Here is a 22,373-nt window from a genome sequence, read left to right as displayed (position 1 = left end):
TGCTCTCCTGTCCATTAGCGCCGAGAGTCTGCCTGGACATTAATATGATTGTCTCTCAATGGTTTTCTTTGTTAGTTTGATGTCAAAGCGGAGCCGGAGGGCTGTGTGTTGTAAGAATAGTGTGAGACTGAAGCGATAAAGAATTCCCCTGAGACGAAAGATTTCACGGAAATGATAATATTTCCAACGATGTGACCTTAACGTAGCCTCGTGACCCACTGATATTAAAGACTCTTATTAACATTTTATGTTGACATCTCTCACACATTCCTATTTTAATCAGGAAAGACACCCTTCGCTTTGAACTGTGTGGCGCTCCAGTAGCCAAGGGACTCCAGCAGGGCTCCCATGAATAAGATATGATGATGGTTATGTCTGCTACTTGTGACGGATGTCCCTCTGCCTGCATGCTTCTGTCATGCAGCTGCCACTACATATGCAATATGAAATGGCACCGTACAAATGGGACCGCTGAGTGCTAACTGCCCTTGTTGCAGCCATCCTCGGATGCCTTTTAAGACGCATAAAATAAACGCATAAAGTGAACGTGTACAAGGACGTGAGCTCAGACGAGCAAACGCGCAGATCCAAGAAAGGTATGAAAGAGTCTTGGCCCTCGTTTCCCTCCGTTTCCTTATCGCTCAGCTCTCTCTTGCCAGTTTAGCACCACACAACAGAACAAACACACTCTGTTTGTATGAAGGTGAAGCCAAGTATTGCTCCTTTTTTTTTTTTTACTTCAGCTCCGAGCCGGTGCGTCTTTTCCCTCACCAGAAGCATCACCAGAATCAGGCCAAGATTTGAACAGGCTCTGTTTAATTCAAGCATGAACCTCCATATGAATACTCAATAAATGATTGACTTATGTTTGACTCTCCGAACATCCATTAGCAATGAGAGGAGCCTGACACAGAGATGCAAAGAGAGACTTAACATCTGAGCTGCTATAGGATTATAGATAGGATTATATGTGCAGTAGGTAGAGAGAAGGCGTGGATGGATGGAGGAATCTAGGCTATAATTGCATATTATTTTCAAGTACATTTTCACTTACATTGCAGGAGGCTGTGCATACTGAATGAGTGTATTCCCATGTGAGATGCCAGCGCTAGTGTCTCTCAGTTATATTTGGAAACTGGAAAACAAAGAAAGACACAGCAGGAAGCTGTTTCTGTCTGCAGCTGCAATCCTTCTCATTCCTTACACACTACAACTGCGTCCTTTGTTCAGAGAGTAGAAATATATGAAAATGATAAGTCTTTACAGTGGCCTGACAGAGAAACTGGTACTTAAGTAAACACTGCTATGTCTGCCCCAACACTTCGTTGTTAATTGTGTTCCTTAAATACTTAATATTGAGAGCTGGTCATTGGTCTTGATAATAATAAGATTAGACTTGAAGCCCTTTCGCCAGACACTTTGATCTGCATTGCATGGACATCCACACAATAGACAAATAAATAAGAAAGGCATTATATGTTCCAAGTTATTCTAGTGTTACATGGACTTTTCTCCTTACATTTACATTTACACTTGGTACCATGGATTCTATTTTTACAAAACCTGTCAATCACAAGGTCGCCATGCCCAAAAGCATACCCTGCTTTATGGTCTATTGTTCTACTTGAAAACTAGCTACCGAGACCATAAACCCATGTTTACAATGGTAATAGATCAAATGAGAAGTAGGGGCATTTTATATTAGAAAGAACGTACGCTTAAGGCACTTGTGCAGTGGCTTCCCTTTTCAGAACTGTTGCTGCCAGGATTGTAAATTCAACCGATAAAGTGGCCATTGAGTGTATACTTCAGCTTACTCTCTGCTTTGATTTAAAATAAGCAGAGTAGAAATGTTTTTACGCTCTTTAACCAAACGTGCCACAGCAGAAGACTGGCTGACCGAATGAAACAGGGTTGTTCAGGTATGATCAGTCAAACTGTCTGGATATAAAGTTTCAAAACAACATTTTTATTCCCCCACACTTTGACATTCTCTATCTGATTTGAGAGTTGTGTACTCCTGTGCGCGGATCAACCGATTTGGCTAAAGATTATTGCTTGACTGCCTTCATTAGATCAGTCTGTGTCCCGACATGCCTGTGGAATGAGAGGCAAACTGGTACAGTAGTCCATTGTGAGGGTGTTTGTAGCCGTCTCATTCCTCAGCTCTGATAACAGGCCGAAGATGTGCAAGATATTCCTAACTTACTTACTTGGGTACAACATGTTTGACAGTGTTTTCTTTGTCCGAACACATAACAACATTGCATGTGTTGACCTGTCTGTTAAATATGATAATAAGATCATACGATAGTCAGATTTTGAATCCAAACAAAAAGGTCACAGGCGGAGCTTATTGACAACAATATATTGATCTCATGAACTAGCTAACCCGCCTATCATGTAGACCGTGACTCATGGGTCATTATAGCCAATAGAAATATGTATTTCTCCTTCTCATTCTGCTCATCCTTATGTATTTCACTTGTAAACCATAGACGGGAGCGTGTGTCTCCTTATTGTGTGCTTGTGCGTATGCGTGTTTGTCCTTTCTACGTGAATATTATACAAACAAAACAGGGTACCACTCAAAAACAGTTTTCACTCAGTTTTAGACTTGTATATAACGCAACTATTGATGGTAGGTTAAGGCTCACCAAAGTCATTTAGAACAAACCTCTGGGGACCACGGATGTCCTATTTTCATGGCAGTTCATCCAGTACATAATATATAATATAAAAAAGATATTTCACAAATTACTGGGCCATCAAACCAACAATATTCCTTCAGGCAAATTGTGTACGGTACCTTTAGGTGGTGTATTGTTCATCCTGCAGTCGGGGGAGTAAACATCAGAGACAACCTCTGGCATCTTGGCCAATGAAAGTAGGGTGTCAACTTGCCACTAAAGCCGCTCAGGAATGCTACAGGCTGCACTACCCCCAGAGCCAGGAAGTCTCACAGCAGTTTTCCTGCCACCACTCTCACACACACACACACACACACACACACACACACACACACACACACACACACACAATCTGTGTGCTTGTTGACTTGACTACTTTTAAATATTGTGGTTTACATTGAGCCTCCATACACCTCACTCCTGTCTGCACGGTGCCCAACCTAATCTTACACCCGAGTGTTTATGGCCTCTGCACACCGCTGGCCCTGATGGTACCTCGATGGCACAAGACTGCACTTGCGCTTTTTAAACTGCATTCAGGAGAACAGATTGACCACGCGTGCATAATCAAACCCGTTGCAGCCAAACAGCCTTTGAATGTGACGCTTTTGCAAGAAGCCATTAAAAGCACTTTATTTACTTGACTACAAAGGTTGGCTCACCTGTTAGTGTGTTATTGGTGTGTTGGAGAAGACGGCGTCTGGTGCAGCATTTGAGCAATTCCTTTGCTGGTTATTCACATACAGTAAAAGTGGATGGTTTCCCATGTGATGAAGCAACAAACAGGATGGGAGGGCTGCTTTGTTGTTCCACTCTCACACTTATTTGGGCCCAGAGAGTTTATAGAGCAGTAAACTGAAGCCTTAACCCACCATCAAAACAAACACGTCTCTTTTAGATTTGGTGACAGGAATACGATGACCACTTCCATCTCAGCCTCATTTTTATTTTGAAGCCTGGTCAACTCCAAGTCATCTCTACATATTTGTAATGCCGGTTTGTGGCTCCCTCTGTACAACGCCTACAGTGGCAACTATAGAGAAGTGTCTCACTCATAATCAGTGCTTGTAATCCCCGAGTTAAAACACCCATAAGCTTAGTTTTATGGGATCCTTGCAAATCTTCTAATCCGCACCCACAGTTGTATATCCAATTATTCAGGCAGGATGAGGATGCAAACCCCTTAACCAATCTAGCTGCTCAGTTTTAGCACATGGGCTCTGACAATTTGGGTTTGCTTTGAGTCTGCTTTGGATGCAGACTCTGCAGTGTCACATTGTACCAAAAGCCTCTCCTCACTCTCACTCACTTCCTCCCTCCCTCTCTGTCCGAGTGACCTATTTAGCAGCAGCAGCAGCAGCAGCAGCAGCAGCAGCATGGCAGGAGCGATCACAGAGGATGTGCTCAGAGGGCGAAAAAGAGGAGGAGGGACCTTTTTAATGTAAAACACAGAAAAGAAGGCGAGAGTGTTATTGTGTAGCAGCGGGTGTAGTTTGAGTCAGAGTGGGATTCCGCCACCATTCCAACAGGCATTAAAAGGCTGATTTGCATCGTTTGCGTGCATCATGTGGAAAAAGCATTGTGCTTTGTCGCCCTCTGTTGGTTAGAAATACATTGAGGGTTTGACTGTAGCACAATGTTTTCCCTCCAAAAGTTGTATCACTTTGAATGAGAAATGGCAAAATGCTTTAGGTTGTGCACAAAACATGCTTTCTTTTTTCTTTGTGTTGTGCTGTATTGTAATATTCAAACAATAGTTAAGGAAACTTCTTTATTTGTCACATTAAAAATCACTACTGTGTTAACTTAAGATAGTATCAATGACTTCTTTTGACCGGTGTTATTTTGATATTACTGTTGGGTCAGTGGTGGAAGAAGTATTCAGATCCTTTACTGAAGAACTTAAAGTACCAAAACATTAATGTAAGAATACTCCACTGCAATCAGCATTCTTCATTAATCTTAATCATTTTTTTCTATAGAATTGTGGAAAAGCTAAAGACAGAAGCTAAAGAAATACAATCTCCTTATATTTGGGAAGATGACATAATATTTGGCATTATCCTTGAAAAATGTATTAAAACTAATACATCTATCATCAAAAGATAACTCAAAACTGAGTAATGGACTAATTGTTTTAGCTCTAGCTTATATATGAATGAAAACCATTTCTCCTAAGGGTTATACAAAAATCTTCATGTGTTTCAAAATCATTAAGACGTTAATCTTAATGATGTTAATCCCTTCTTTTCATCTGTTTCAGATCCTGTTTGATCAAGCTCAGCGGTCTGTGAAGCAGCAGTTGCACAACTTTGTGAAAGAGTGAGTAAACTTACAAGTTACGGCGCTTCAGTCGGGTATCCCCCGCAGAACTTTCAGATGTTTAAAATATTCAACACATTTATAAAAAAAACATAAGGTCCTGAACCTTTAAAGAGCAGATGTACCCTTGTTACCCCCGAAAGCCTTTTTGGTATTTTTTAAATATTAAACAGAGTACAACCCTTGCCAGCCAGGATCTGTTGTCACAGACGGATCATAAACAATGCAGTGTAACCTCACGGCTACCTGTGACCTCATATTGACTTTGTGGTGGTGCTAAATATCCCAAAATCCTAAATTCTTCTGAGCTGAACAGTAGTTTGCTTTGTGATTCAGTGTACAGTTACTGACGTCTCACTTCCTAACTGTGTCTTTTAGGGATGTGCGGAAGTTCAAGGAGACCAAGAAGCACTTTGACAGGGTGCGTGAGGATATGGAAATAGCTCAGGTGAAGAATGCTCAGGCGCCGAAGAACAAGCCTCACGAGGTGGAAGAGGCCGGCGGCACTCTCAGCATCACTCGCAAGTGTTTCCGTCACCTCGCTCTGGACTACGTACTACAGGTTAGACAACGTCTCTGTGAATCCTTGTTTGAGAATACGACGATCCCGAACTTCAACTCCTTAGTTTTGCGTCAGCTGTCCAGTCACCAAAGTAGCGGGCTTCAATATTGGATCATGAGATAGAAATAACACCTGATCAACAAAAGCCAAGCTTTTATCCAGCACTGCGGAAACAAATGTGGTGACAACACACTTAATGTCTGAGTAGTGAATGTAAAACTCCTGGATTAGTCTGAGGACTATGAGCCAAGATTGGGTTACGCTCAAACAGAACTAGTTCATACGATGTGTTGTTCCACCTCCTGTGAAAGTGTTGATACCTGTTTCAAAATAGTGTGAGGTTCGTGGAAAATCGTGTCCGTCAGGTGAAAGGTCTGCGATGGGAGGAGGGGTGAACATTACTGTAAAACAGTTGGATGATCAAATATTTTCATATCCTTCAAATGAATTTGTTTACAGTCTCACTACTAGACAGACTCATCCTGCCTGTACAATCGGGGGAATGGCCGTGACGTAGCCCTGCAGTGATGTCTGCGTCCGTCCGTCTTCCTGTGTGACACATTCTCCTCTCTGTTCATCTGTTCATATGCAGCATGCAGTTTATTTAGCCTACAAGTTGTAACCTCCTACCCATGACCGCCCGCGGGGGGAACAAAGAGGCTGATTCAGTGTGATGGCCGTGCCCTCTTTTCTGTTCTTCATTCTGTCTGCTGGCAGCTTTCTCTCACTGCTCTCAGACACGTTACCCTTTTGAGTCTTGATTGAAAGTGTCTCAAGGCAGAAAAGATCAAAGCTGTAGGGAGATGTGCTATATGTATACGTGACCTCTTAAATGTAGCACAAAATGTTATTTAGGGTTGCGTTGTTTAAGATGTACACGCAAAGGCTTTAACTCATGAAATGCCAGACGGACAGAGAAAAAATATTGTTGCCGCTTAATAATGAAAATGTGATTGCTTGTCCATTCGTTCTCTCCCTTTCATATTTTGTTTTTTTTTAAGCCCAAATTGAGAGAAACATTAAATTAGTCTCACAAAGTACTAGTGATGTTGTCTCTACTTGAGTTGACGGCTCCGTCATGTTAACGATAGCTCAGCAGGCCGTTCAGAAAACAACATAATGTCTTCATGTTATTTTCTCCATTAATTGATTTGTTGTTTGGTTTGTAAACATTCTGAAAAAAAGGTGAGAAATGCTGTCACATTTACCCAGAGTTCAAAGTGACACCTTCACAATGTTTACGTCCAACCAACAGTCCAAACCTCAACATTATTAGAAGACATTATATTTTATAAGCTCTGTGAATGTTTTGTGTTCAGAAATCTTGACTTGCAAAGGAGCTAAAGGTGTCTCAAGTTAAGTACAAGTACCTCAAATGTGTACAGTACTTTAACTACAGTACTTTGTCTTTGTCCGAGATAACTCAAATTAAGCTTGGTGTTGTGAAAGGACAAATATTGTCCACTGGAGGGAGTTATCTCATGAGCCTGTATTGTTGTGGATATACATTAATAATAATAATCAACAATTATTATCAATAATCAATACTCAGACTACAACAGACAGTCTGATCTATTATTTACATTTAGAAATGCATGTCTGTCTTTTTTTTTTTTTTGCAGATCAATGTCCTGCAGGCGAAGAAGAAATTTGACATCCTAGATGCTGTGAGTCAACACACACAAACACCTGCATCTTTACAATATGCTCCACAAAAAAAGAGTCACCTGCAGCGTTGTAGCACTTCATAATGTAAAAAAAAAAAACTGCCTCTGTCCCACCCAGATGCTGTCATTCATGCACGCCCAGTACTCGCTGTTCCAGCAGGGCTACAACCTGCTGGATGAGATCAACCCGTACATGAAGAAACTGGCTACTGAGGTGAGTGAAGCATCTTCATCAGCACTCAGCTGAGCTCTGTCACGTCCCCATGCGCTCTGTCTCCATCTGAACCGGTTTGATCCTCCTTTGAACTATCGACGAGACGCAGTTGCGTAATGTGTCATTTGCGTTTTTCCGCTCGTTGATTGATACGTAGGAGTTTTGATCTGATTTTAGGTGTATTGTACCGAATATAAAGCGTCCTCTTCGCATTCAATAAAAAGGATCCATTAGAGTTCAAACCGATATTTTATTAGTGCACAAACATGTTATTGTGGACTAAATTGTTTGTCACAGCAGGTTGTCGGCTGCAGGAGAATCGATGCTTCATTACCAAACACTGACCTAACATGTTATTGGAGGCTAAGCCTGTGTTTGCAAGTGGAAACTGTTGCAGTCAGCTTCTCTGAATCACTTGTTACCTCTCTGGCGCTGCCTTTACTACTACTATATATCAGTAGTAGTCACTGTACTGTACTATATATCAGTATCACCTTGAAATGGAGAGTTTCACAGGATGTACATTTGGCTGGATGTCCCTTCAGAAACACTGAAGTTGTTTTTCTTCTTTTGTATCTGTGACTTTCAGCTGGATCAGCTGGTGATTGATTCAGCCATGGAGAAGAGGGAAATGGAGCATAAACATGCAACCATACAGCAGAGGGTGAGTTCCTGCTTTTTTTCTTTTTCGATCAGTCAATTAAGAATTGTAAAGAATTATACCAAAAAATTGCAGGGTATCTGAGATCTTCAAGAGGATTGGTTTAAAAAACGCTGCAGGCTGTGATGTTAGTTATAACATGTATTTGTATCCTACTGCGTGCTGTCAAGAGTTGTTATATACCTATTAACTAAAAGTGAGATTGTTGCGAGAGCGTATTGTGCAACATCAGATCTGTAGCAAACACCGTCCCTACAGCTAGCTGCAGTAACTAGGAAGTGTCAGTTTTACTAAAATATTATTTTTTTATTTCTAAATCCATCTATTTTCTGCCGCTAATCCCAGTGCATGTTGTGTTTATTTAATTAATTACATCATTAGGAATTACTCTTACATACTTTTGTGAATTACTGAATAAAATAATTATTTCCAGAGCATATTTTCCCGATTGGTTTTCCATCATACTTTCATAATTTGTCCGATTTGACAGGCCTTAGATTGCATTCTATATGGTGTTAAAAAGGTGTTTAAAAGGTTTAAATTTAATTTAGAGACTCCTGCTGAGACCCTGATATAGCTTCAGCATTCTCTTGCTCATAGGATGAAAAGCAGAGTAGGCTCTTCAGATGCAAAAATAATCCATTTACCGCATGTGCAAAAAGTGAGACAAAGGTTTCAGGCATAGGACCATTGTCAGCACAACTCTACTTTTTTTGTTCAGTGTGCATTTTTTTTTTTTTTTTACCTGACGCTACTTCTTGGCAGGTTGATACTGAGCCGTTAACTGAGAATCTAACAGACCGTTAATGGGCTTACATCTCACCTCCAAGATCCAGTCTGCCACTTGGCCCAGTGCATCTGTTGTGACTGGGGAGGGATTAGACCTGGGCAGCTGGGAAGTGTTTGATTAATCCCCCTAACAAAGTCCAGGCATTGATTTAAGCATTAAAATCAGGTGGAATTAAGTGCTTTTAAGAGATATTAATCCCACTGTTGTCTGCTGTAGATGGTCAGCACATTATCTTCTGTTTGTCTGATGAGCAGGAGCCTCACTGTGCTGTTAGTCCAGTAAAGTGCTGACCGCATGGTTTAAATGAATCCCTCTGACTTTGGGGATCCTCCTATTTTTTTGTGCACTACCATGACTTCATTTCTTTCCCCAATTTTTTTTAGTTTTTAGTGAAATATCTAAACTATTGGATGGATTAAAATAGGCTCTATGGGTATATTATCTCTTGGTGCGTGGATAAATACATGTAGGGTGCACTCCCTGTCTGATATCTTGTTAGTTAATAATTCAGAAAGCCTCATTTCCAGCGGGCCAGTGTCTGGCTCCTGTGTACCCCAGGATCAGTGACCATCTGTCAGACAGCTCCGGTCAGCACTCTCCCTCCAGGCTCTGCGGTCTGTGCCGTGGATAGAGCCACGGGGAAGGGCCGGGTCACATGTGGGGCCTCGTTATTGATCTGTTTTTGTCAGAGCTGTTAGACACTGAGCATCATGCACCATCCATCACCAAGGGACGTGTACTGTGGTTGTAAATATACAAGGTCAGGGAGTTGAAGCTACATTCTAATCTGAATGGTAAGAATATATTGTGGTGGTGGTGGGTGATTTCTTTTTATTGTGGGCAGCTTCATTGCTGGTAGACCAGTAAGGAGGATAATCAGAGGTGAAGCTGAAGCTGCAAGATTATTGTATTACCTCCACCTAAACTAGCCTGGTGGTTCTAATGCTGTATTTTTCTCTTCTTGTGCTCGTATGTTTTCATTGCCACCATCTCCTCTCAGACCCTCATGCAGGTGAGTACTCCTACATTTGTTTTCTCGTCGTCTGAATTTCATCTCTGGTTTAGCGTGTTGGGGGACGGGACGGTGCAGCAGAGCCCACTGTGTTAGCGCAGGGCATTTACAAAACCCTTTGAAGTATTCTTCAAGATGTAGTCGGACTTTAAAAGCCCTCGAGGGCAAGCTGAAGTAAATCCTGAATCATTTATAGAAGAACAATTAGAAACACAGGTCTTTGTTTGAGCAACGTCTGTTACATCGCCTATTGCCACTGGCCTGAGAGTAACTAATACTCAAGCATTGTACTTTTACAATATTCAGGTAGTTGTACTTTACTTGAGTATTTTCATTTTATGCTACTCTGTATTTCTACTCCACTCCATTTATTTTACAACATTAGTTACTTCGGAGGTTTAGATAATTAATACAAAATATAGATCAACTAATGAATTCTGATATATTATTATGGATTAAGCCACCTGGTAGTATATCAAGTTCTTAAAATGATCCATTAAAATAGTGAGAAATGTATTAATGCATCAATAATTATAATCCAGTAGTGTGTGTGAGAGACTACTTCCTATAAGTACTTTTAGGTATATTTTGATACTAATACTTTTGTGCTTTTACTTAAAGAAGATTTTGATTGTAGGACTTTTCCTTGTAACAGAGTATTTCTACACTATGGTATTGCTACTTTTCTTGATCCGAGTACTTCTTCGCCCTCTGCCTATTGAATAGGGATAATTGCCGTGTCCTGAACTAGATGACAATGTAATTGTTGCTTTCATTCTATATGTTCACTGTCTAAATCTGGTATATTACAGGACAGATTTTAGATTTATTCATGCACAAAATTGTGACATGTCATTGCATTTGTTGTTCTTTATTCACCGCTGCTTTTAGAACAGCGTGGCCTACTCTGTTATTCTTCAGATTTTTTTTCTCTTGTTTCTTTTCTTCTCCATCACATCGAGCATGTGCAATAAGCCTTGTGTAAACTTACACAGGGCAGAGGGGGCAGTCTTTTCTCAGTACAGGCAAGAAACCAGGAGAGCAGGAAGGGAGTTAAAGTGCTCCAGCTGTCACTGCTGCTGGATCTGTGCACAGTGCAGCAGCAAACATCGAAATGCCAGCGCCATTCATTTTTAACCTCAGATTTAATGGAGAAGTCCTGTTCAAAGCAGTCGACTCCTCCTGCTATTCTATATTCCTACCTTTACATCACCAGCACAATGCTACATGCTGCCCCCCATTTGATTAATTTCTACCGCTTGAAACTCCAGATAGATGTTGTAGTAAAAACATGATTTAATATGTTTGTTTGGATGGTAGTTTTTATGATGGACAGCAACAGATGTAAACATCCAGGAGATATATAGTAGAAGGCACATACAGTACACAATTAGATGTACATTCAAAATTTAAGTATATATAAAAAGAGTTTAAAAAGATTTAGGGCTGCAACTAATAAATATTTTCATTATCAATTAATCGGCATATTATTTTCTTGATTAATGGGTTTGTCTGTAAAATAGTTATAATAATTTCCATACTTGAGAACTGAGAAAAATCAAAACCCCTCCAAAATACTACCCAATACATTATTTGAAGATTTCTGCAAGAGTAGCATTTTTCAGCGATTGCGTGGTTGGAAAGTTTCATAAGGCTTTGATTATATTAGATGTCATGTGTGTTAGATGTCATTTTATACAGTGATGTTTAAACAAATTGCCTCACTGTGTGAAATGGCTACATTGGGGAATAACATCATCACACTTGAATTTGAACTCTACAATTGGGCTCACTGGATCCACAAGAGTCTTAGCTTTCCAGTCATATCTAATTTATGCAATTCCAAGACGGTTTAGGGACACCAGTATGCATACACCATATTTAGAATAGGCGGTAATAACACATTCAAGCCCAAACTGCATGGGATTATCATAAAGTGGGCATGTCTGTAAAGGGGAGACTCGTGGGTTCCCATAGAACCTATTTGATTCACATATTTTGAGGTGAGAGGTCCAGGGACACCTGTGAAATTGGCCATGCCGGTTTCTTCCCTCGACAAAATCTATCCTAACAGATCTGAGCATATTTAGCCTTTTTCCCGACAAGCTACAGCATGACATGGTTGGTACCGATTTCATATGAGATCAGTACCTTCACTCCAGCTCTATACAGTAAGTGAGCCCGCTACAGCCTGGACGCTGGCGTGCTCAAGGAGTTGAGGAGGTGAAGCATTAACTTGAGGCTCTCTGATCTCCACAGTTTGGGCTGTTTGTTGTTGAATCAATCACAGAAGACTCTGGACTGTTTGTTGCCTCTTATGATCAATGTCTAATACTTGAAATGAACTGTTTGCGGCTTTCTGTAATTGTATAGTAATGTCAACCGGGTCTGTTGAGGATTAGTTGAAGACTGCTCAGCAGATGTCAGGCAGGTATGTTCGGCACGAAAGCGCAAAGCCGTGTCTTGTAGAGAGAGCTTGCTGTGATAATGAGACACAGAAGAATCCTGCAGACGATAAACAAACACATCGCAGCAGACTGAGCGATCGGTGCTACCAACTGGGTTCACCGTTTGCCGTTGGCGCTCTGCAGCAATAGCCTGTAGGTCGACCTAAGTACTCTATTGCAGGCGGATGAAGCATCGGGACATGTCTGCGTCATCCAGCGTTTCCGCTGCTCCACACACACAACAACTTGCTTACTTGCTTCCAAACATTTTGGAAATCGCTGTTTCCCAGCCTGCTCAATAATTCACCGATGTTCATTTTCTGTCTGTGTGACGTTGCATCATTAAAAATAGATGGTCTTTGTCGTGGGCTTGAGAGATTGCAGAGTACCACCCAGTGCGCATCTTGTTTTGAGTGTTGCCTCGCATGTTTGTGATGTTGTATTCAGAGAAGAGAGGCATCTGACAGCTGAAGGTAAGCTGCATTGACTATACCGACAGATTTGAAACTCGCGTTGCACTTGTGAGTAGACATGAGATGGTAAATCAAGCACTAAGTGGTGTTTGTTTGGTGGTCTGGGCAGCCTGCCACATAGATTCCCTCTGGGTCACCAGGGGACTGAAACGCCCTCCTTCAACAGCGGGAGGGGAGGTGTGTTTAGGGAGTTGTAAAACTGAAGCAGACCCAGACGCAGAAGTGTCAACGCAGCCTGCTTGTGTTTGGGTCGAGAGCAGCTACAGTACCACGTAGTGTAGTCCACTATTCTTCCTCAGCACCCTGCCACGGACACATTGGCAGCTGTATGGTAATTTGTCCTAATCCTCGAGGCTCACAGGGCGGAAGAAGGCAGGTGGCTCTAGTGGAGGGCACACATGTCAGTGCTGGAATTACGCACTGCACTGCAGCGACAAGATTCGTTGACCTCCGCTGTGAGAGAGTGATGGCAGGCATGCTTCTACTCTGAGACATCTGGTTTTTTGGAGCCTATTTTTATATACTTATACGCCTTTTTCGTGCTTTTCAATGTTGTTGGAACGCGCTAAACGTTTCAAAATGAAGATCTTTTGCCGGTGGGACCGCAGTTTGGTGGGTTGGTTTGCATTAAATTGGCTGTTTATTACTCTCATTTGGTTATCATAATATTCAACTTTATTCTAGGTGTAGTTGTACTGCTACCGCAACTTACTCCCAAGCAACTTTCCCTCAGGCCAGTCGCTCTCATTAAAATCTGAAAATGTTTGGAGGTCCCAGGTGTAATGCTCAATGACGCATGTGTACATTTTAAATGAAGTGTTATCTAATGCACACTGGTGGATAGGTGCACAGGGAAATGCAGTCATGTAGACAAAAATGTTGAATTCCTGCATATTTTGTGCAGTATTAGATTATTGTACTTCATATTTCTATAACAGATATTGATTTATTGTTGTCTTCGTTATGAAGATATTCACGGCTGGGTTGTGATATTTAGACTCTTTTTTTTGCCACCCTTTGCCACTTTTTCTATCCATTTTTGTTGTTGAAAGAAATATCTTATTTGGCATTACCCATCTAATGTTATAGTTAAAAAAAATCTTTATCTTCTTTCATTTGTATTCAGTGGTTTCTGACGTGTTGTTTGTCTCATTTTAAGGATGGTTTTATTGATTATTGAAGTGGTGTTTTTAGATTTGGTCCCCCTTTTTAATTGGTTGTTACAAACTTTGACTTAAGTATATTTAGCGTACATCCTGTTACACATTTTCATTTTGATTATTGACGAAGGAACAAGACTACAACGTTGTCTCTCATGTGTGCTGAAATTCAACCCTTTTTTTCCACATGTACACAAGTTAAAATGATGATTATAGTGGAGAGCAACGAGTCGTTCTGTCATTCAAACATTAAATAAGGAGTTAATGGTGTGCTGCTGCGTGTACACACACACACCCTGTTATGAAACAGGAGAGTAAATGAAATTCTGTTTTTATTTGGGTCACTCCAGCAGAGACTTTCAAATATTCTCGGGTACTTCTTTTATTATGTTCTGATATATCTCTGCATTTTCTCAGGGCTGCATGCATGTGATGTTTCAATAGAACTTTGGATAACTTAATGTTCTGTCCCTACTGCATATTATTATATTATATCACCTTTAAGATATAGCTAATTAGACATATTGTCATACTTCCCTTCCTATACATCAAAACACTGCTGTTTTTTGTGCTTCACAAAAACCTATTCATTTAGGAATGACTGCTCTAATACCTGTGTACCACTTTCTATTAGCTTGCATTAAAGTGCCATCTGTCATGTTGTAAGTCAAGAAAAGGTTGGAGGCTAATTTCCCATGAATCATACTCTGTTTATGTAATAAGTTGCATCACACTAGCATCTGTTGAGTTAGCAAATGCCACAGTGTGCCACGCAGGAAAATGACATGCATCTCCCATGCATACGTGGACTAACACGTGACGGTTTCTACATGATCGCACAGTGCATGATTTGGTTGTTTAATGGACTGTATGTACAGTACAGTCACATTCAATGCTACTGGTATTCCAGGAACAGCACACGTGCAACCTCCTCACTGCAGAAAAGGGATTTGTTTCCTGTTTGACAATTAAAAGGTTTGAATAGCATCCTGCCAACGATAAGCTGGTGTGTCAGCCTTTTCTATGACAGCCAGGGTTAACTTAGGGGTCTTATGTCTCTCTTTCTCTTCTCTTTCAGGACTTTTCGTATGACGACTCTAAGGTGGAGTTCAATGTGGATTCTCCTAACGGTGTGGTGATGGAGGGCTACTTGTTCAAGAGGGCCAGCAATGCCTTTAAGACTTGGAACAGGTAAAAAATAAATCTTAATGTACTGCAATGTAATCACTGTAGTATACACAGGACATTGATGGAAGAACACTTACAGTATCACAGCAGTTTTTATAAGTTACATAGCATAAACAACTCACAAAAAACTATGTAGCATTGTCCTAATACAAAAATATAAGACTTTATTGAATGAAATAAATAAAAAATAGAAATTGAGGAATTTGGTAGATGATTTGTTTATCTGTGTCTCGTTTTCGAGTCATAACTCAGTGAAATATATACAGTATATACTATACAGTAACATCTTTTTTTAAATATAGTAGAAATGGAAGAGGTTACCATTTGTTTAAAATGTTACATTTTACAGTATTACCGCAATATTGTAGTATTATTGTTATATTATTGATACAAGCTATACAATGCAATGTAATATAGTATATATAAGAATGTATACTATCAGCATTTTCCTCAGTTTCTCATTCACCGGCAGGTTCGGGAGGTTTCGTGGTGCTGTGATGTGAAGCGATGTAATCAATTCTCACATGGTCATGATGTTGTGTTGCCAACAGCTAAACCCATCGATTCACCTTTGCTCCCTTAAAGATTGGAAGGATATCCATCTATGCTGATTTATTTATCTTCCTCCCTGTCGCTCTCTAGACGGTGGTTCTCCATACAGAACAGTCAGCTGGTCTATCAGAAGAAGCTCAAGGCAAGTCCATATATATTGAAGCTGTGTGCTTTCCCCGGGGTAAAGTGGGCTTTAAGAGGTTAAGTGCAACTTTAATGGAAGGAAGGCTTGAATGTTTTTTAACGTTATGGGGGTCTTCTCTGAATTTCATCAGCACTCACCCGATGCCGTGTCAAGACATTTCTGCTGATATCTGAGTACTTAATCTGGAGCACACAGTGTTGCTTGGTTGTAAATATCTAATGGTCACACAATCTGAGGCTTTCAATTGCCAGGAGGAGTTAAAGGTTTATGTTTTTGTGGTGTTTAGGTTTTGTTTTTTATTATAAGCAGAGAAAAGATAAGTTCTTTGTGTTTTTGCAGGATTCCCTGACGGTGGTGGTGGAAGACCTCCGGCTGTGCTCTGTTAAACCGTGTGAGGACATCGAGAGGAGGTTCTGCTTCGAGGTCGTGTCCCCTTCCAAGTAAGACTTAACTATTAGATGGATTAACATAAAAACAGAAATTAATTTTCCTCAGAGGGCGACTTTCTAATATCTGCATTGATCCTTTCACTTTTCATCGAGTATCTTCATCAGGTCAAAGGTTTCTTCAAATACCTGCACAACTAATGACATTTCCATCAGACTCTGTAGTTTGTATTTAGCGCTGATTAGCAAATGTATGCATGCTAACTAACATTCAAACACGCATCTGTTCTTTTTGTTCATCGCAGCACTTCTTTTTGGGTTATGCTGTACAAGCACAGTTCTATATAGTTAGTTATTGTTGTAGTCGTTTTATTGTCGTTCTAAAAAGATGAATATATGTGAAATCTATGAATATGCAGATGAATGTATACATACATACATTGTTTGTTTAGCATTTCACACTAGATTATGCAGATCTGTACAGATGGTACATTATGATTTATACCACTACTTTGATTTGTCTGTTTTACAGGAGCTGTATGCTTCAGGCTGAGTCTGAGAAGCTAAGACAAGCGTGGATTCAGGCAGTTCAAGCTAGCATTGCGTCGGCCTACAGAGAAAGCCCAGACACGTACTATATAGAGGTAAGGCACAGGTCTGGGTCATAAAGCATGTAGAAATGCGTTTTAAAGCCTGTTTATGACATTTTATTGCATTGTTACAGTGGTGGAAAGTAAAATACATAAATAAACATGTATTGAACATGTTGAAAGCTGACTAATTGACATGTTGTATCTAATCCATACAAAACGTGTAAAAACGACAGAATTTGCGGTTTTATGGATTATGCAGGACTTTTATTTGTAATAGCTTATTGTAACCGTGTGAAACTGGTAATGTTAAGTTATCTGAACACATCTTTGTGATCCCAATGTTTTATGTTTATGTTTAGCATCTGGACAGAACGGCCTCTCCATCCACCAGCAGTATCGATTCGGCCAGCGAGCCGCGGGAGCGCATCGTGCGAGGGGAGACCATCCTGCAGCGGATCCAGTGTCTGCCGGGGAACGAGCAGTGCTGTGACTGTGGCCAGGCCGACCCTCGCTGGGCCTCAATCAACCTGGGCATCCTGCTGTGTATCGAGTGCTCTGGCATCCACAGGTAGAGTCTAGAAAAAACATTTGTATCTTTCAGATTACTGTAAAAAATAATGCAAGAGCAATCTGGATTTTGGCAAATGAGCCTAAGATTAGCTAAACTGCACGTAAATACACTTTTGAGGTTCTTGTACCTCACTTGAGTGTTTCCATTTTCTGCTGCTTTATACTTGTACTCCACCACGTTTATCTGATTGCTGGAGTAACTTTGTCGATTAACATTTTACAAACTGCAAACCTAAAATAATCTTTATTTTCACCATGCAATTTCAGTTTCTCATTTTGTAATTTGAGTGCTTTAAGTCTGCGATCGTGGCGATGAAATATCAGCCTGTTTTAATCAAAGTGAGCTGGTGCCATGAATTTTCTGCTATTGTTTCCAAAAAACATCTTCAAGTGTCGAACATGCATCAGTAAATTTGTACAGGGAAGCAAAAACATTAAAGTTAAGTAAAAAAAAAAAGAAGCAAAGACCAGCATGTAGGGGACTTTAAATAAAATATCTGAATACATCTTCCACCACTGCCAATGTTTCTGTGTGGGTACTGGCACCGAAGGCAGGAAGTGGTGCCAACTGTCTGTTACTTTGGCCTTACATTGTGCTGTTAAAGTCTCCATGCACGTTCTGCCACACACACACACACACACATACACTCCTGAGGGGATTAAAGTGCGGAACACTGCTTATTGGATCAGGCTTTGATTGAGAGTTTTCACTGAGGGAAGTGAAGTGAGAAGATAAAGACGAACTGCAGAGTTGAGACACACACACACACACAGTGAACAAGCCACTGAATAGTTTAATTCAGCATCAGATCCTGCTGAACATCCTCAACCAGATCTCATGTTCGCTTACGTCACACTCATTTGTTTTCAAGCTCCCGGATGGAAAAAAAATACCCCTCAGGAGTTGTGTGTCTTATTTTGAAGTTGCAAGTATCACTGCTGATGTAAAGACAAACGTCATCCCTGTGTGTGTGTGTGTGTGTGTGTGTGTGTGTGTGTGTGTGTGTGTGTGTGTGTGTGTGTGTGTGTGTGTGTGTCCGTCCTCGCTTGTTGAATATTCATGTTCCCTTTCGGGGCTCATCCTCTCAGTGAGTTCGGACATCTTGTTACAATGCAGGGCAACAAAGAGGAGAAACACAGTTTCGGTGGTTTTTGTTATTTTCTAGTGTGCCACTGTTGCCTGGGAACCAGACAGTTGCATCAGTGGAACTTGGTGATTTGCATGACATTAGGAGCTCCTCTCATTTCCCTCTAATGATGTTAGATCATTGCAGCTATTCAGACCAGCAGGTCACCATACAACACACCATAGTGTATGATTCATTTGGAAATCTTCTCTCCTGTTCAAAGAATATCAGCTACTCTTGTCTTCTTTGTGCTGGCTGCCATCTGTTGCCTTATAGTTACAACAAAGTACAATTATTTCCCTCTCACCTCTGAATTGTTTGACTACAGAAAATGTTTTATTTTTAATATTTATTTTTGTTGTCGTTGCAGGAGTCTCGGAGTTCACTGTTCGAAGGTTCGCTCGCTCACACTGGACTCATGGGAACCAGAATTATTAAAGGTACAGTTCGTTTCAGCTGTGCCCGTATTTGGTTATAAAGCTACAGTTAGCTTAGCATACAGACTGGAAGCAAAAAATCTAACTCTCAGCAAAAAAGAGAAAGGTGAATAAGGATATTTCCCAAAATGTCCAGTCTCAGTGGAAACCATTGATGTCATGTCTCTTTGTCTTTGCTTTGTAGTTAATGTGCGAGCTTGGAAACAGCGTCATTAACCACATCTATGAAGGCTCATACCAAGAACAAGGTCTAAAGAAACCATTACCGTCCAGTTCAAGGTAGGAATTCATTAAATATGGCTAAATCAAATTAAATCTGTTACTTTTAAGCACTACAAGTCTCTCGTATGTTATGTGGTCTATCGCAGGCAGGAGAAGGAGGCTTGGATTAAGGCAAAGTACGTGGAAAAGAAATTCCTGAAGAAGCTGGGCTCCACAGAGATACTCATCAATGGAGAGAGGAAGTCGGAGCGGCGGTGGAGTGTGAAGAAGTGTCGGAGACACAACAGTGCCACCATGGTACCTAAAACACGACGAAGGTACCGGCAAGAGCCCGGAACCATCTCCCCGTCCACCCTCTCCTCAGGTACTTCAGTGGATCTCTGTCTAGACTCATGGGATGGAGCTCTCTGGTGATGTGGTTCATTTAAACTCTAAGCCTTACTCACAGCCCTAAGCACCTGAGTTTTCTAGCCAGAAATGCTGTATCTCCTTGCTCAATTTGTATAACACGAGCCAAATTAAAAAAATGTAATGTCAGCTTTATTGGTATAGATCAGAATTTTACAACTGTTAGTTGCATGGGATTTAGGGATGGAAAGACTTTAAATAGAGCAAAGATAAGTTGAAAGAGTCGGATGCATGCAGATGTTCTGACAACAACAGGAAGTTAGTTATTGTAGTTTAATATGCTTATTTGGCCAGTTTTTTGACGGCCAGCAGAGGCGGTGTCACACAGCTCAGGGAGGATATCAAATGCTTGTTTGACACATAATACTCCTTCTTTTAGACATGATGTGGTCAAATCTGAACACACAGACGTGATAGATATCGATCATTATCCCTGAAGTCCATCATGAGTAAATGTCCATAAATCTGCAAAGAAAGGCGATACTTGTAACTGCACCACTTGCCTGAGAATTATCACTTTTTTAACTTTTGTTCACTATCAAAGTGATCCAGTGTGAGATGTCTGTACATGCATGAGTACGTTCTAAATAGGGACTGCTGATAGCTAATTCAGCATACTTCTAAGCCAATTTACCAAAATGTAACAACCCACGGTGTAACTTACTGAATCTAAAGCTACACTACGACTCAGACTATTTGTGGACAAACCTTCACAGCAAGGAAAGAGGAAGTCTAACGCTTTGACTTCAATGTAATGTTGATAAATGAGAGGCACAAACTAGGGCTATGTGTTAATAATGGTCCAACAACTGTGCTCCAATATATTAGTCAAAATACCTTCTCTTTGGTGTTCTCACCAGTCACCTGTGTTTGTCTCACAGCAGCTGCTAAGTTCAGACGAGACTCCCTGTTTTGTCCTGATGAGCTGGACTCTCTCTTCTCCTACTTTGACACAGGATCTGGACCTCGAAGTAAGCGGCTCACTATTTTTTCTTTTCCCAAAAAAACAAACTGGCAATGTATTCACTGTTCACAGGCAACTCCAAAACACTCAAGATTTTCATTACAGACTGTGAGATGCTTGGGTCAAGTCTCTGTTTTGCAGTATTCTGTGCCTTTTTAAACAATACTGATGAGCCAGAAAGAGACAGCGGTAACTAATGTGTCCATGCTCTGGCATCTCCCGGTCCGGCAGGCCTAAGCAGTGACAGCGGGTTAGGAGGCAGCACAGATGGCAGCACGGACATCCTGGTGTTTGGTTCTGTGGTGGACAGCGTCACAGAGGGTAAGTCCAGTGGAGGAACGAGTAGCAGATGGTCCCTTGGGTGTTATGTACAGCACAGTGGGAAATAAATGTCACATGACTCAAGTTCTCCATCTCTTTACCCTGTCCTCAGAGTGCGAGGTGTCGGAGGACTCGAGCGGTGAAGCCGAGTTGGAAGTCGAGCCGGAGACATCAGACCCGGAGGACATGAGGGACCTTCATCCCGGAGCGCTGCTCTGCAAGGCCTCGAAAGCCCGCAACCTGCCTGTCATGGCTGAAGCACTAGCCCACGGGGCAGATGTCAATTTGGTCAACGATGAGGACGAAGGAAAGACGCCCCTCATACAGGCCGTGATCGGGGTGAGTCAGTCGAAGTGAGCGGTGCCAGAAATGAGTCACGCAGGAAGCATCATCTGATTGACTCTCATTCATGAATGACAAATGTATACATTTTGCGTTTTCTGGGCTGATTGCCAATGAGGACTGTATTTAGACTTTGGCTCCTCATCTGTATGGATGCCAAAGACATTTATTTCCAACGCCTAATAATACTTTCAAAACTGTCAGAGAGCAGCAAGAAGAAAATCAATGTTTCTGCTTCTGTTTCAGCGACATGAAACACATGAGAAATGCTACTGTTGGTTGAAACTTTTGTTCATGCTGTGGTTGGAGAGAGTCAGTCGTAATCTGCCACAGATCCTCACTCACATAGACAAGATATTATAGGCAAGTTCTATGTTTGAAATGAAGGGCTATGAAGTGGAATAAATCAAAAAGATAAATTGTTTCACATAATCAACTGTACGTGAACTGCAGCTGGGAATGTGAGAATATATATTTCTTAATTAACCTTTTCTGCCAAAATCAATTGTCATGTTGTTTTTTATTTAGGGTTCGTTGATCGCCTGCGAGTTTCTGCTCCAGAACGCTGCTGACGTCAACCAAAGGGATGCGAGAGGGAGGGGCCCCCTGCATCATGCCACATATCTGGGACACACGGGGTGAGTCACGAGGCAGAAAGTAGCTGTAACCACCTCTCGCATAGTTTCTATTTCCATAAAACGTGCTTTGTTGAAGGCACAATGGACTTCATGCAAAGAACCACTCGTACGAAGTTGTGGCATTCACCAATGTTCTCGTACTTAAAATCTTCTCTTCGTTATGACTGAAATACACAAGTGGTCCAGACCTGTCACACGAGTCATGAACAGATAGTCTGCCTCACGTCACCAGGGGGAAATTCTTGCTTTACTTAATTATAATGCCTTTAATCTAAATTAATATGGAATTTAAATTTGCTTAGTTTACATATACCAAGTTAACTTGCTGCTTTGCTGCTACTAATCCCACTCTGCTTTGTAACCATGACTTTAGTTGCTCTTTTCTATTTGTAATTCTCTTACTTCTATGGCTATTTCTGTTTTATATACCTCTGATTATTCATTTTGTACTTCTTGTATTCATCGATACTCATTTCTTTAAC

At 41.0% G+C, this 22,373-nt stretch overlaps 1 protein-coding gene across 3 annotated transcripts in view; it reads left to right on the top strand.

The window, feature by feature from the left end:
• Nucleotides 1-22,373, top strand: part of acap3a (ArfGAP with coiled-coil, ankyrin repeat and PH domains 3a) — a 63,344-nt gene that overhangs the window by 35,133 nt on the left and 5,838 nt on the right. The window contains exons 5-22 of one of the 3 annotated variants that reach the window (XM_031845829.1): nucleotides 4,954-5,012; nucleotides 5,391-5,574; nucleotides 7,197-7,241; nucleotides 7,360-7,455; nucleotides 8,045-8,119; nucleotides 9,907-9,918; nucleotides 15,077-15,189; nucleotides 15,829-15,880; nucleotides 16,223-16,323; nucleotides 16,802-16,913; nucleotides 17,222-17,430; nucleotides 18,930-18,999; nucleotides 19,181-19,275; nucleotides 19,365-19,582; nucleotides 20,511-20,597; nucleotides 20,813-20,911; nucleotides 21,024-21,250; nucleotides 21,782-21,891. In XM_031845829.1, coding sequence (XP_031701689.1) covers nucleotides 4,954-5,012; nucleotides 5,391-5,574; nucleotides 7,197-7,241; nucleotides 7,360-7,455; nucleotides 8,045-8,119; nucleotides 9,907-9,918; nucleotides 15,077-15,189; nucleotides 15,829-15,880; nucleotides 16,223-16,323; nucleotides 16,802-16,913; nucleotides 17,222-17,430; nucleotides 18,930-18,999; nucleotides 19,181-19,275; nucleotides 19,365-19,582; nucleotides 20,511-20,597; nucleotides 20,813-20,911; nucleotides 21,024-21,250; nucleotides 21,782-21,891 — 1,964 coding nt within the window. Of the gene's footprint in view, nucleotides 1-4,953; nucleotides 5,013-5,390; nucleotides 5,575-7,196; nucleotides 7,242-7,359; nucleotides 7,456-8,044; nucleotides 8,120-9,906; nucleotides 9,919-15,076; nucleotides 15,190-15,828; nucleotides 15,881-16,222; nucleotides 16,324-16,801; nucleotides 16,914-17,221; nucleotides 17,431-18,929; nucleotides 19,000-19,180; nucleotides 19,276-19,364; nucleotides 19,583-20,507; nucleotides 20,598-20,812; nucleotides 20,912-21,023; nucleotides 21,251-21,781; nucleotides 21,892-22,373 lie in introns of all 3 variants that reach the window. The other 2 variants (XM_031845830.1, XM_031845828.1) reach the window with 2 other exon arrangements.

Source organism: Anarrhichthys ocellatus, unplaced genomic scaffold, assembly GCF_004355925.1.
Source record: "Anarrhichthys ocellatus isolate YVR2014 unplaced genomic scaffold, GSC_Weel_1.0 scaffold5, whole genome shotgun sequence".
Classification (NCBI taxonomy): domain Eukaryota; kingdom Metazoa; phylum Chordata; class Actinopteri; order Perciformes; family Anarhichadidae; genus Anarrhichthys; species Anarrhichthys ocellatus.
This window is presented reverse-complemented; position numbering and strand designations above follow the sequence as displayed.